Below are 14,660 nucleotides of genomic sequence, written 5' to 3' on the forward strand. Positions count from 1 at the left end.
TCGTTGAGCCGCAGTTGTTTATTGTATCGTGCTTTGCAGAATTCCATAGATGAAATGGAAAAGAAAAAGGAAAAGATAATGCTCTTGTCGCTGCAACGAAGGCAGCAGCAAGAGGAAGCAAAGGAGCGAAAAGAAGCGGAATTGCAAGCTCGCCGGGAAGAGGAGAAAATGAAAGAAGAGGAGAAGGCAAGGAAGAAAGAGGAAGAAAGGCAAAGAAGAGCCGCTATTCTGGAGCAGTATAAATTGAAGAAAGCCATAGAAGAAGCTGAGAGAGAAGTAAATAAATTCTTTGGATAAAGACTGTGTCGAAAAAACAAGCGGCGCAGTTGAGTTCAGATTATAGTGATGTAATTTTTTTTTTTTTTTTTTCTTCAATCAGGGTAAAGTAATTGACAAAGACTTGCTGAACGCTTTGAAGCCAGCTAAGCTCCGAAACAAGGCCGCTTCCGGTCGACCGCGACCGAAAACGATACACGTCGATGCTGGTACGGATTTGGACTCTGGTGTGTTAACGCCAAGCAGGGGGAAAAAGGGTTCGTCTTCGAATCTGAGTACAGGTAAATTTGACAGCTGCATTGCAGAAATCGTTGATGAATATTGGTACATGTTTCTCGGATATTCGAGCTCTGATCAGTTATCAAAAGTTGAAAAAATTACTCGTGTCACTTAACGATTGGTTTTTACACACTTGTGAACGAATTCCGAGAAATAGTTTGTAAGTGAACTGAATTTTAGGAGTTTGCCGACCCCCCTCGATTATCAGTGTTAATAAATTTGTCATAGTTGATTAATGTCGCTAATGTTCGTATGTTGCATGGCATAAGTTTTTATATGTAAAAAGCATTTTTTGATACTCTAGATAGTGCCACGTTTTTACGTCCTTAATGAGCTTTCTTGATGTTTTTTCACGTGTGTTTTCTACTTATTTATTTATTTATCTTAAACACAAACAAGACGAGCTCAAAAAATTCTGTCCTGTACCCTGTACTTGGTTTTGTGATCTCGTAAAGTAACAGAGGGGATCAGTATTTGATTAAACGATTAATTTCCACCAATGCCATCTTTTACAAAAAGTACAAGTTTTTAAGTAAAGAACGAAAGGATAGAAATTTTGAGCTGATTGACAATTGTTTGGCACTTGAAACACTTATATAGCGTCGCTGATGTCACCGACAATGAGGCGAGACTACTATCGAGGCTCCCAAGACAGTCTCACTGCGGCGCATCTCGAGGAACGGCGTTCCAATTCCCTATATCGAGGTAGCAGCCTCAGGGGTATGCACATGATCACACATACACCACCGACACTAACATTTTAGCTTATAGTCTGTGCATTATTTTCACTTTACTTTGAATGAAAGCAGGACATATATTATAATTGTTTTTTCTTTTTAACGTGAGGTTTTCGTTATTTAGCATCATACGAGATCTTTCATTCTGTCATATCTTGATCACTTTGTAACATCTACTTGATTATCAACTGTTTTTCATTACGTTTCAAAAAAATAATGGTTAACTACATTTTTACAACATGAATAAACTTGAGTTTCGCAACAACATTCTGTTTACAAAGTACATAGTAAATTTTGGAAATTCCAACAACAGTTTCAATTGCAATCATTCACGTGTTTACAAGACAAAAGTTGTATTCGGATACATAATTTTTAATTCTCAATCTTTTTCACTGACTGATTTCTTTAGACTTTTCACTTCACTCATTCATCATTCAACACATCGATATCTCTTGAACATCCCCACGCTCATACCTACTTTCTATTCCGTAAGCACTGCATGCCCATCATTTGCATCTTTGTTAGTACCTCTAGATAGAATTGAAGAAAATAATAACACCCCATCACAATCTCAACATCGTGCATTAACAAAAAAAAAAAAAAAAAAGAAATAATAAAAAAATAAAAATGATAATAAAGGTTCCGTGCGTCGAACTTTCATCTCCCATTACTAAAACCATCATCCATTAGTCCACCATAATCATAAAGCTTTAAATCAACTGTACTATATAATAGTTTGTTGCCCTCTATTTTAGTATCTTCTGTAGATTCACCTGACGATGGTAGAGGCTCTTCGCCGTCGCGAAGCGGCATCCAGTTGGGACGGCGTGGCTCCTACAAAACGTCACGAGGTGAGTTTTTTTCTTTTGGGGCTCATTATACTTTATTTTTAATTTTTTTCCGTTTACTCGTCTCGCTTGATATATATATATATATATATATATATATATATATATATATATATATATATATATATATATATATATATATATATACTCATTATATGCGCACCGGCTATTGATTTTTGATTGTTTATAATTTTACCAGCGATATAGTTGCGTAGAGACTGATTGTTTTTTTACAGGCTCGTTATAGCTATGTGGTATGAGCGTATAATCGTAAAACAAAGCTCATTTACAGCAAGGATACAAGAACAATAAAAAAAATTTAAAAAAACCACATAATACAAACCAAACTCTATAACAAAAAACTCACAAACATACTTTTAAGTTTCTTTTTGTGCTAGTGTATATTATGTTTCGTTTCGTATGTGGTTGTCAAATGCGAGTAGGATGTAATTTGTGTTGAATATTATTATCCAGCTTTTACTATCCACATAATATTATGTACCTCATATAAATTTGAATGCAATATTTTATCATCCGCACCAGAAGTATGCACTGCCTATATTTCATTGTATGTGTAATGTGTATGTAACTTGAGCTCTGATGCTCGGCTCGTAGTCAACGTATCCGAGACGTAAGGTGTTAACATTGTAATCAAAGGTACAAGTAATGATAATTATGCCAAGCATTCTTATCTCTTTTCCACCCTCACCCCCCCCCCAATCGCCCAAAAAAAACAAGCATTAAAAATGTTAATACAAAAATCAATCGTACGAGAAGAGTGTGTGAGCGATTGTAACACAACGGAAACGTTGCATATTAATTGCAGATGCGCAGGAAGTTCAGCAACAAGTTAGAGGCAGGCCTAAATATCCAAGTTACCAAAACTTTAAAGGAAGAAAATCTAGTTCGTTGATGAATCTGTGCGGTAAGGAGCACCAGAGTGACACTTGGAAACATATACACACACATATATTATAATAATAATAATAATACTACTTTTTATGTATAATTATATTATTAATATCATCATATCCCTGACCAGTCGACATTATTTGTACATTTTTTAATACTCTGTTTATGTGTTATCATGATGCTATACAAGTCTTTTTTATATATGTTTCCTTTGACACACACTAAGCATAATATGTTACAATTGAACAACATTTTTTTTTCTCTTACATAGGCCTTTTTAGCATTTTTACGTAATTATTATGCAATAAACGTATACTAAAGTTTAACCGTATTTTCCATAACATCACACACATAGTTGTCTCTTTCTCTCTCGCATGGTGGCAGCTGGCAGAACAAATAGATACAATTAATTTTTTGGTGGAAGCGTTGAAAAAACACCACACTTACCTATAATATACTGCGTTTACACCTCAATACTGCACACACACGTACCCTTACAGCACTGCTGTTGCTTTGGACCTACGTAGTCAAGTTTACCCACAATATACTTAAGCTTTGAACTGTGCAAAGGTACCTGGAAAAAAATTAAAATTAAGCCGTAGTACTTTAACACGTTTTAAAGTTACATTTTGAATAAGCTTTTCTTTTGATCCATTTTTTCCAAGTACCTTTTTTCTTACATCACAACAAACCTAGATATAATACACTCGTGAGCTTTTGGCGCAATGATAATTTGTAATTTTCACAATCTGTTGGAGATATGCTGCTGTTTGTTGACATGATAATAAATATTAGTCGTAGTTCAAGGTGCAGCATAGAAATCATTCGAATCAAATGTCATTTAATTAATAGTTATCATCACGTATTGTTAATGTCATCATATGAATGATTTAAACAAGAAAAAAAAGTATGATATCTTGTTAAAAAAGTTTGTTGTCCTAATACTCTACATGTTAGCATCGGTGGTGGTTTAGATTAATCAATAGTGCTTTTGACAAGTTACTTAATTTTTTTCTTTTTGACAATAGAAAAAAAAGGAAAATAAAAAATAATAAAACAATTAATACATCGTATTAAGACGAAGGGTGTTTTTTTAATGGGTTTTTAACATTTTGGTTTAACCTTTTTTTCATCACATGACAGCCATCCATTGTGGAAAAATCCCACGATATCTAATGTATCTTGTCACCCGCAGATACGGACAGTGGATTAGGCCGAGCAACGCCACCGAGACGCGCGCCCAGTCCCGGCATGGGAAGCATGAGACACCTGCCATCGCCCTCGGGACCTGGTTCCCTACCACCGGGTCTCATGACCAAGCGAAGAGTCTTCGACGACGGCAGCAGTGACATCAGCAGCACACCCAGTTCCATGATGGATTACAACGGTAATGAAACTCCTCGTACCTTTCAAATGTTCTCCCACATATAAGCTAATCGTCCTTGTGATGATTTTCAGGTCCGCGGTTATACAAGCAGCCGGCTACCAAGTCGAATCGTATGATAATGCTCAACGCCGTGGAATATTGTGTGTTCCCGGGTACGGTAAACAGAGAGGCGAAGAGCCGAGTACTCGACGAGATTTCAAGGTCGGAGAGCAAGCACTTCCTCATACTCTTCCGTGACGCTGGTTGTCAATTCCGAGCTCTTTACTCGTACTGCCCCGACAGAGACGAGATCAGCAAGTTGTACGGGACCGGGCCGAAACAGGTGGTGGATAAAATGTTCGACAAGTTTTTCAAGTGAGTAGTTATTTTTTTTTTTTTTTTTTTTTTTTTTTTCATTTGACATAGGACTGACAGGAGTTTATGGTGTTTTTGTTTTATTTTTTTTCAGATACAATTCTGGTGGAAAATGCTTTTCCCAGGTACACACGAAACACCTGACTGTCACCATTGACGCCTTTACGATACACAATAGCCTTTGGCAAGGCAAAAAGGTGAATCTACCAAACAAAAAGGATATGGCGCTCGTCATATAGTTTTACACGAGAAACAAATTTAACATTATGCTAACGTGCCCTCTGTTGTTCATAGTTACTATTTTAATACAGGCCCATATTAAATTGTAACAAAAAACGCGCTGCGTTCTTAGTCAGTTTTGTATTGAGAGGAAGAAAAAAAAAAAAAGTTAAATAATAATACGTATGTAGGTGAATGAACGAAGAATGAATATAGAGAGAAAAAGAAAATAGAGGAATGAAAAAAAAGAAAAAATAAACAACTTCGTCACTGATCGGTGCTGACAGCGGACGTTCGTACGATCGTTTTTCGATGTGTGTAAACAATTTATCGAGCGTTAACATTTTTTTTTATAAATATATAAATATGCGTTGCTTTAAGACTTGCTTGTTTTTTAATTACCGTCAGGAGTACGTCGTCAGCACCGATGTATGTTCTATCGCTATAAAATATATCGGTATTTACTATACAGGAATTGTTAATTATCGGCAACGCTTATTGTATCGGCGACTAACTCATTATCGCGACGTTTTATCTTGTTATCTTGCATAAGACTATACATAGCTAGTTTATATTATATATGTACAGTTTATATACGTAAAGAAGAAAAAAAACTTTTTACATTTTTTCTTTTTTCAATCATTGTCGCCGCTCTCCTGATTATTCAGTTTAAATTTAAGTTAATTTACCTATAATTCTGTATTATAGTATTTATTCTTGTTAGCCAACTACTAATATAATTTCTTATCCTAAACATTGGTTTCTTTTCCATTTGTGAAAGTAGATTCATTTGATTCTTCAATTCGACAATGATCTACCTGTCAATATGTTTTCATTAAAAATGATTGTTTTTTTTCTTAAAATTGTACGGCATTCGGCAAGTCATTGAAGTTATACAATTTTCTATGTTAATTGTAGTTCATTACGATTTTGTTTAAGTTTTAGATGTAAATTTTAATAATATTGCGATGTACTTAAAAATTTTTATTCAAGAGAAATTCATTTTTAATATACTAAATACTTTTTTGTAGTTTTCTATTCATAAAGATGCGTGTTAAATTCCATTTTTTTGACGTGACCGTTTATATACAAAGTATTTATTGTCAGATTGGAGTGAAAACTTCCAATGCGTTATTAAGATAAAATTTGAAATTCCACGTTTCATTACAGAACAAGCCAGTTTTACATTGTACATCAACATTGTACACGTTTGAATCCATAGGCATGAAATTTAAACAATAAATTATATCAAATTCAGGATGAATCTTATTAAAATAAACATTTTTTTGTACTCAGTTACACAAAACCAAAACAACTGTGTAAAGCAGAACGCTTGCTCTATATCAAATAACTTTTCTTCAATTTAATGCCAAAATAAAATATTATATGTTAAAATTTCCAAAGTAGTTGAATATATAATTAAAAACATACCTCGAACATACCTTTCATCTTGAAACTTTTTTTTCATTGTTTAAAGTCTAACGAACTTCTTTTATAACAGTATTGTGTTCTGTGCAAGAGTAATAGCTTATGAATTTTTACGAGGAACTTTAATCGCAGTATTATGACGAATTATCTTTGAATTCAAGATTACATACTTGGTTTGAACTTGAATATCAAATAAAATTGGTACTATTTTAATTATTTTTCGTCATTAATTTTTCCCTATTTACAACGCAGAAAAATGTTGTTTACCAGTTACAAAATTCATTGGAATTCCAACTTTATTTTTTTGCCAAACACAACATTTGGCATAAAAATAAATAGAGAGGGTATTTCTGCAAAACACACAGTGATTTCAATAAATTGAAAAAAATTTCGAGAGTAAATAAAATAAATTACAAAATGACAATTATTCGTTCAGACAAAATACATTGTCGAATCCATGGTGTGAATGTCACATTAAAGAGCGGTTCCTCGCCTTAATTCTCTGGCATGTTTTTTTTATTTTGTTTTTTAATTCTAATGCCTATCACATTCATACTGCATTGCAAACATTTTCATTCTTATAATGATACGAAAATATCGAAATATTTACATAATACGTAGGAAAATAGTTTTGCATCGTTATTGCCAAACTTACGAAAATTGCGAAATTAACGGCAGTGGTGACCATTTTTTCGCTAACGTACAATTTTTAACTGGATTATTTTATACTATTTAGTATTTCTAATGACTTTAAAATATTTCTGATGGGTAATTTTAAACAAATTCATGTAGGAAAATAAAATTCATGCATTTACACGTATATGAGGGCATTTTATGCATTGGTAAATTTTCAGTGCCATAATTTAAAAAGTCAATTTTATAAATTTCGAAAGCAACTGATAAATCAAAGTTCTTTGTAAAATTGAAAGTTTACATTATAAAAATCATAGACATAATGTAGCAACAAATTTAATTCTTGCAAAAACCCGATATGACAATATTGTAATGAAAGAAAAAAAAATTTACTGAGTACATCAATGGCAGAGAATTAAAGTCGACGAGAATGATTGATGAAATTTAACATAGTCATTATTTATAAGAGTTTCGTCGTCTCGTTAAGACACAATGAAGTGTGTTAAAATGTCATACAAACAGAGAGATGACTTTTATGAACTGTATCAAGCAGCTTGGGCTTAGCATTTATATTTTTCGCTAAAAAACAAAATATAAACAATTTTTTCGGAGCTCCATGAAGCTGTTGAGAAAAAAATAAAAATACTAACAAGATATGTTTGACCGAATAAATGAGAGCCTTTGGAAAAAAGAGCAAGGAAAATGAAAACTATAAACTATACAAAAATAGAAAAAAAAAAAAAAGAATCTAATTTGCTCTCAAACGAAAAGAAAATTGCCCTTACTAATTATAAATATAGTTTGCGAAGGTGGTTCTTAAACATGTAATTTGAAGTCATAACATAATATATAACATTACAAGGCGTTATTTATAACATGGTAATTTATTCATGTCTGTAAATATTTATGTTTTTATATGTATACATACGACGAATCGAAAGAAGAAAAACCGCTACATATATATATTTATGAAACACAAGTAAAATTCGAATAATATTTTACTGTTAGTATATCTTTGAAAAAAGATGTCATTAATAAAAATGAAATAACCAATAGTCGTTTGATTTTTGCTTATAAAATTATTACAAAAGATTATCCTTATACTAATATCCTTAGACATATGTAAAAACGTAAATTATTCATTTTTTAATATTTATGTTACATCCTTATTTTTCAAATTTTTATTTGTTGCAAAGCAATACATTGCGGGGATTAGATATTATTTTACGCAGAAGCAGCAAAAAGTGAAGTGAAACTTATATATCGTTGACTGAATAAATCTTGAAATTAAGTTATAAAAGGGATTCAAGGATATTTAAGTATTTCTGTCTATGGTACGCGTTAGTGAGCATCTAATTTTTTTGTTTACCAGTTTTCCGTACGAAAATATTATATTTGAATTATTGGGTATTGATTGTTGAAAAATAAATAACTGGCTGAAAGTGTAATTTGTGTTGTAAAGGTTATAAACAAAAAATTGATTAATTTATTGATTAATCAAGAAACCCAGGTAACAATATTTTTTAAGGTTTACTTTAGTGTTCGAAGAGTTAAGATTAAAAAATAAATAAAAATAGTTTTAAAATGGTGTTTTTCTAAGACCCAATAATTTTTTTATAGACTTAAGTTAGAGACCTTAACTTTTTAAGTTCCAGCCCTAAAAACTGATTTTTAAGATTTTTAAAAAACTTTTTTGGTGTTTAGAGTGAGATTACCATTTTTTCTGGTGTAATAAAAAAGGTTGCAAATCGTATTTTTTCGAGGATTACAAGTAAGTTGATAAATTAAAAATTTACAAAATCTTACAGTCTTACAGCTAGTATAATTTTTCTTTTTAAAAAAATTTTCTAGACTTGTAACTGTTAACTGGTTGTACAAGGAAACGAATAGAAGCTATCTACAACATGTAAGTCTAATCTAATGTAAACTTTTGGAGATTATTTAAGTACGAGACATTCTTTTTTTTAATTCATTCACCATACCTAGGCAGTTTATACCAAAATATTTCTCAGTCAATTTATCTATTCAAAAATTTTTTTTCCTGTAGTAAGATTAATAAATTTTTTCAAAATATTGATTGAATGGAAGATAAATAGAATAGTAATTCAGTAATGAGTCCAAAGTCTTAGTTTTTATTTTATCGTCCACAGTAAAAAATAAATAACGAGGTCTCAAGCTTCAATCCAATAAAATTGCTAAAAATAAATAAAATAAAAAGCATATCAATGTACCAGACTTCAAACATATTAATTAATAACTATAATAAATTTTATTATGATGTCTATAAAAAAAATCGATTTATACTCACAATTAACCACAAATATTAATTGCAGTTTTTTTTTCTGTAACAAATGACTAAAAAATTTTTAATTTAGTGTGAAAAAATTCATGTGCATCAAGTATTTATCGACCCATAAAATTTCCAGATTTAATTTACAACTACAAATTTATATTAAACATTGTGTTGTAAGAATTACAAGATACACGAAAGATCGAAACAGGCTCACGTAAGTAAATTAGCTCCTACGTTTGTTCCTTTCAAAATGGTATATTTTATAAAATTATATGTTCACAAAAAGCTAATGATTATCAAACTGTGATATTATTTTAAAATTTTCTATTTGGCTAAATTGTAACTACGGTTTGTCATGAATTTACATCAGAACAACAACTTGATAATGACTTTGCCTGACTATTCGTTGACCTGAACTACTGAAACTTCGAAACAAGATATTTCTCTGATTTTTGTTCTTTACTTTAAACTACAAAAATATTTATAAGGGAAGGCTTCTGTATTAATTGTTGAAAGAAACAATGAATTTTTTCCACCATGTATCAGTGTAAAACAAGCCTGAAAGTTTTACATGTCAAAAATCAGTGGTTAGTGTGCCAACTTTGTATACGCAATACGACTCGAAGGATCGAGAGTTAAATTTCAGGATAGGATCTAGATTTTTTTTCTGAGGAGTATCGCCGAGAAAATAATTTACGATGCTAAATCAGGTTAAGGATACAGTTTGTAAGAATAATTTATGCGCAATAAAGAGTAAAGGGATGAAATGTAGCTATTATATAAAAACACTGGTAAAAAAGCGAATAAAATAATTTATTGAAAATAAAAAGCTTTTGAAAATATGAGCTTGATCATACGTGTATATAGATTAGTATATTGTACTTTAGTATTTATTTATAAAAATAATTAATTCATTACATTAAAAAATTACGTTAATAATTTGTCATAAATTAAAATTTTGAATTTGAAAAAGTACATGGTTCACTTTTCGAAAATACATGATAAATTTAACATACGTTACACGTCTATCGTGTTTTTTAAAACCATAATTATTGTTTTGAAAGCTGTGTTATGAGTACAGTGAAAATAAATTTCAAAAATTAATATTTTTATGCAATTTAAAATAACTAATAAGCTTCGCATCTCTGCAATCGTTGTTTTCGCATTAAAAACGCGCTAGTAAAATGTATGAAATATCGAATAATAAGCGCAATGTATGATAGTTAAAAGCTTAATTTGTTTATAAAAATAAAGTTATCGTGCTATTACACCGGTAACCGCACTAATAGAACGCTGTAGTATATCTATATGTGGTAAGGAAAAACGTATATGTTAACTTTCCAAACATCGACGGCCAATCAAATCACGTTTTGAAACAGTGACGCATCACTATTTTTTCAGGAGGTTCAAAAGTATTTTTTCGGAGAGTGAGAGGCAAGAGGGGGTCCTCAGTGTAGTATACGAGTAGAAAATAGTAACATAAAATTTATTTTTTAACTAAATCAATTATTTTAAACGTACTTTGCGCGATTTGCTTTATTGTGGCTACGTTTCTACTCACTTATATTAATGTGAATAGTTAAGTATTAATTAAAAAATTATATTTGTACGATAAACTAATTCCATTTTTATTTTTTCTGCGATTTAATGCAATTGATCTTAGAAAAATCCCGCTAAACAATACCCTCGACTGGTTTTATCCAATCACAAACGAATAAAAAAGCGTCAGTCACGTGACGATCAGTCTTTTAAGATATGATCGTATGATTTTTATATCGTCAGCCTTTTATAAATTATTAAGAAATTACTGAAACTTTTGCAATTTGATAACATATAAATTTATATTATACATGAGACGAGTCTTTTTTGTATTGATGAATGCAATATTTTTTTAACAAACTTTGCAGAAGTATTAAGTGTTTACTCATGTAAAGCTGATGAAATGTTAAAGCTTATTCAATGTTGACAAGATAAATATATTTTGCAAGAGAATTTTAGTTTTTTAAGTAAAAATACTACAGTAAGATTTACTTATAGACAATAAAAATGTAATAAAATAAATAAAAATTATTATTTTAAGGTTTAATTATTAGACAGAATAAATACATTTTTTTCTTGACTCGGTCAGTCTAACAAATAAAAAAACGAAGTTTGCAGCGTTTTATTGATGCATGATAATAGTATGAAATTTTTCGAATGGTATTATTTTAAAATGATATTTTTTGAGCTGATCTATCGGTCATAAAATGTGGAATGATAATTTATTCAACAGAGTAAAAATAACAACGTAATCATTTCGAGTAGTGTCACTAAAGTAGTTTAAAAAAATTAGTTATTATTAAAAAAATTATTGAGGCCAAAAGTCGTTCCAATAACTTTTTAAAATTTATCATCTACGTGGTTATTTCCCGATTAGAGTTTCAAGGTGTACAATTATATATTTTTATGATAAAAAATACCGGGAACAATATTAAATTTACTGTATGACTCCAAGCTCACTTATTTAGATGATGTTAAAAAACTATTTTTAAAATTATGTTCTAAGACGATATCTATTACATTTTATAAATTTGGGTAAATCCACTATAGCTCTGCGTAAAACGTACTGACTTTTCAGGCTTTCATTCTGTTGCATATGCTGCCAAGAAGCGTAGCTTAAACAGTATTTGAAATCATTTTTTTGTGAATATTTTCGCATTATTAACTTTTGATCGTGTTGATTGAGACTTTTTTCCCCTCAGTAACAAGTGGACATAGATGATATTTTGACTACAGTATACTATCTAATTTGAGTTGAAGGTAAGCATCATAAGTCATATTTGTTATTTGATCAAGCGCAACTGGGTACTCATGTAGCAGTTATCAAAAGTAAATATGTCGTATTATTAATAAATTTTACAATTATGGAATAAATACAAAATTTTTTTATTTTCTATTTGTTATCATTGTAATGTGCATATTACGTAATAGTTATATTATAGACTGCAAGACTTACAACTACCTAGTAGTATAATATTAATTTTTATCAAGTACTATGATTTTACAAAATAATTTCCAAATTGATTCAAAGTAATGATAATACATATTAACAATAATATTGCGTATCCAAATTAATTTAAAGGATAACTGCTGTATGTAACCGAAAATAGTAATATTGAGAAATAAATTGTATGCAGCTAATTTTTTGCTGATTGAAACCCTAAAGAGTAGAAAGTGGATTTTTTAAAAGTAACTTTTTCCGTTTTCTTTAAATTCCAGATCACAAAAAGCAAACACAACTACAGCCTCTACTCTGTATTATTAACTAACATGGTTGGAAGCGTCAAACCGGATTCAACCTGCCTAAGTAAAAAGCTCAACAAGTGCACGTACTGTTCGAATGCTTTTTCCCGTAAAGAGGATATTAAAAGGCACGTTGGCACATATCACCCTTACCGTTGCTCTTCGTGCACATCGACTTTTACCAATCACCGAGATAACATAATTCATGTGCTCAATAAGCACAGTACTCGATCAATGAAGTCACGTAAAGGTGAACAATCATAGTGGCTTGTGGATAAGAATACAATGGCTTCAACAATAACTGCAGGTATTTATCCCTAATTTTTTTGTGTGGGATAGACAGGCAGTCTGTGCACTGTATACGGTTTGTAAATTACTATAATTAATCAAAAATACTTTGCATTAGAAAAAAAAAAAAAAAAAAAAAAAAAAACAATTTCTTACGATAGAGTGATCAACTAATATTAAATTATTTAGTGTTTTGATGTATACAAACAATGTTTGAGTATCGAGCCAATCCAAACTATCAAGAGTCTGATCAAAAATACAGAAACAGTTAAGAACTATTTATGCTGTTTATGCACGACAGTTTTTTTCTGTATAAATCAAAATATATTTATAGTATAGCCTACGAAATTGTCAAAGTTAAAATTAGTGTTTATTTTAATATATTAACACGTAATAATACAGATAGTGTTTAATAATAGATCGTGGAGGTTGTAGAAGAGTAAAAACTTCTTTTGACATGGCCTTAGTGGATTTTGCGGGTACTTTTCAACAACTGGATATATATGGGTCAGAGTTTACCAAGAATCTCGAAAATACATCATGTATTGTTTTAGTTCGAGAAAATTTTCTCGCAAAGTTTTCACGAAATTGTTTAATTAATTTGTTACAAGATTCTTGGGCATCTTCAGACATCCAATGAATATTGATGGAATTTTTCAACATTTATATCAAAACCAGATGACAGGGCTTGTAAAATGATGTAGAATTGATTAATCAGATCTTCGTCAACTCCAGTTATCTATCAGCTGTATGATCAAGCAGAGGTTGGACTGGCACTTCAACCTTGGATTCACTTATTTCCATAGAACATGTAGGATAACATTTTTCTTTAGCTGCTGAAATTTCTTTATACGTCGGAAAAAGTTTGACATTTTTTTTCAAACAAGCATTACGCAATGATTGATATTGATTTTTAGACAGTTTTAATTCAATAAGTAAAGACAGTGCTTCATCAGCAGTAAATACATTTATATCCTCAGAAACCTCCATAGATTTGCGACAAATTTTTGCTTTCGTGGGACTTCCTATTGTTACCTTTTGTATAAATTTTGCAGCATCCACTTTTCCTTCAGCACGCAATTTCATTTGAGTTGCATATGCAAGTTCTGACGTGGATGATTGTGTACGCAGTATTTCAGTCTTTCGGCGCTTACTCCTGTCGGATGAAGACTCAAAGCTTGATGAAGGTCTGCCTGCACCTGATTTTTTGTTAACCATTTCTGATGTTTGTAGTGCAATAAATCCATTCAACCATTCTGCATTATTATCTAAAAATCGTGATTCCGTTCTCTTACTGGCAGTCCACCTTCCTTTAATTTTGGAAAATGTTCTTCTCACATCACTTTTATAAGTCTCTGTTAGACTGTATGATGACTGTAATTTACTGGACATCAGCTTTTCAACAATTAAATAAACTTCAGATGCTTCCATATTAAAATTGTGTTTCACAGCTTCATACAATTCTTTTCTTGTCAAGGCTTCAACAACAGGACTGCTGCAGTCTGAAAATTGTTATGGCAATAAATCATATTATAGTTCACTGTCAAGTACAAATTTTTTTTACCCAATCCTTATGCCATAACATTTGTAAAGTTTTATTTGACTGGACTAATAAAGCAGTATACACTGTACACTTACATGCATACATAAACATATTTAAGTACACATATACTGTAGATTCAAATATGTTTTTGTTTTGTATTTAGAATTAGTTTCCAAATAAA

At 30.8% G+C, this 14,660-nt stretch overlaps 1 protein-coding gene across 8 annotated transcripts in view; it reads left to right on the forward strand.

Moving 5' to 3' along the window:
• Window positions 1-7,440, forward strand: part of Patronin (calmodulin-regulated spectrin-associated protein patronin) — a 59,220-nt gene extending 51,780 nt beyond the window's left edge. For 5 of the 8 annotated variants that reach the window (XM_023391288.2, XM_089592502.1, XM_089592479.1 and 2 more), the window contains 8 exons: window positions 40-276; window positions 380-557; window positions 1,156-1,275; window positions 2,048-2,143; window positions 2,967-3,065; window positions 4,248-4,439; window positions 4,511-4,793; window positions 4,888-7,440. In XM_023391288.2, coding sequence (XP_023247056.2) covers window positions 40-276; window positions 380-557; window positions 1,156-1,275; window positions 2,048-2,143; window positions 2,967-3,065; window positions 4,248-4,439; window positions 4,511-4,793; window positions 4,888-5,032 — 1,350 coding nt within the window. In that variant the 3' untranslated portion in view covers window positions 5,033-7,440. The remainder of the gene's footprint in view (window positions 1-39; window positions 277-379; window positions 558-1,155; window positions 1,276-2,047; window positions 2,144-2,966; window positions 3,066-4,247; window positions 4,440-4,510; window positions 4,794-4,887) is intronic. The other 3 variants (XM_089592474.1, XM_089592484.1, XM_089592496.1) reach the window with 3 other exon arrangements.
• The last annotated feature ends 7,220 nt before the right edge of the window (window positions 7,441-14,660 follow it).

This window comes from Copidosoma floridanum, unplaced genomic scaffold (genome assembly GCF_036245765.1).
Source record: "Copidosoma floridanum isolate Cflo_tuat_1 unplaced genomic scaffold, Cflo_Japanese_pri ptg000001l, whole genome shotgun sequence".
Lineage (NCBI taxonomy): Eukaryota > Metazoa > Arthropoda > Insecta > Hymenoptera > Encyrtidae > Copidosoma > Copidosoma floridanum.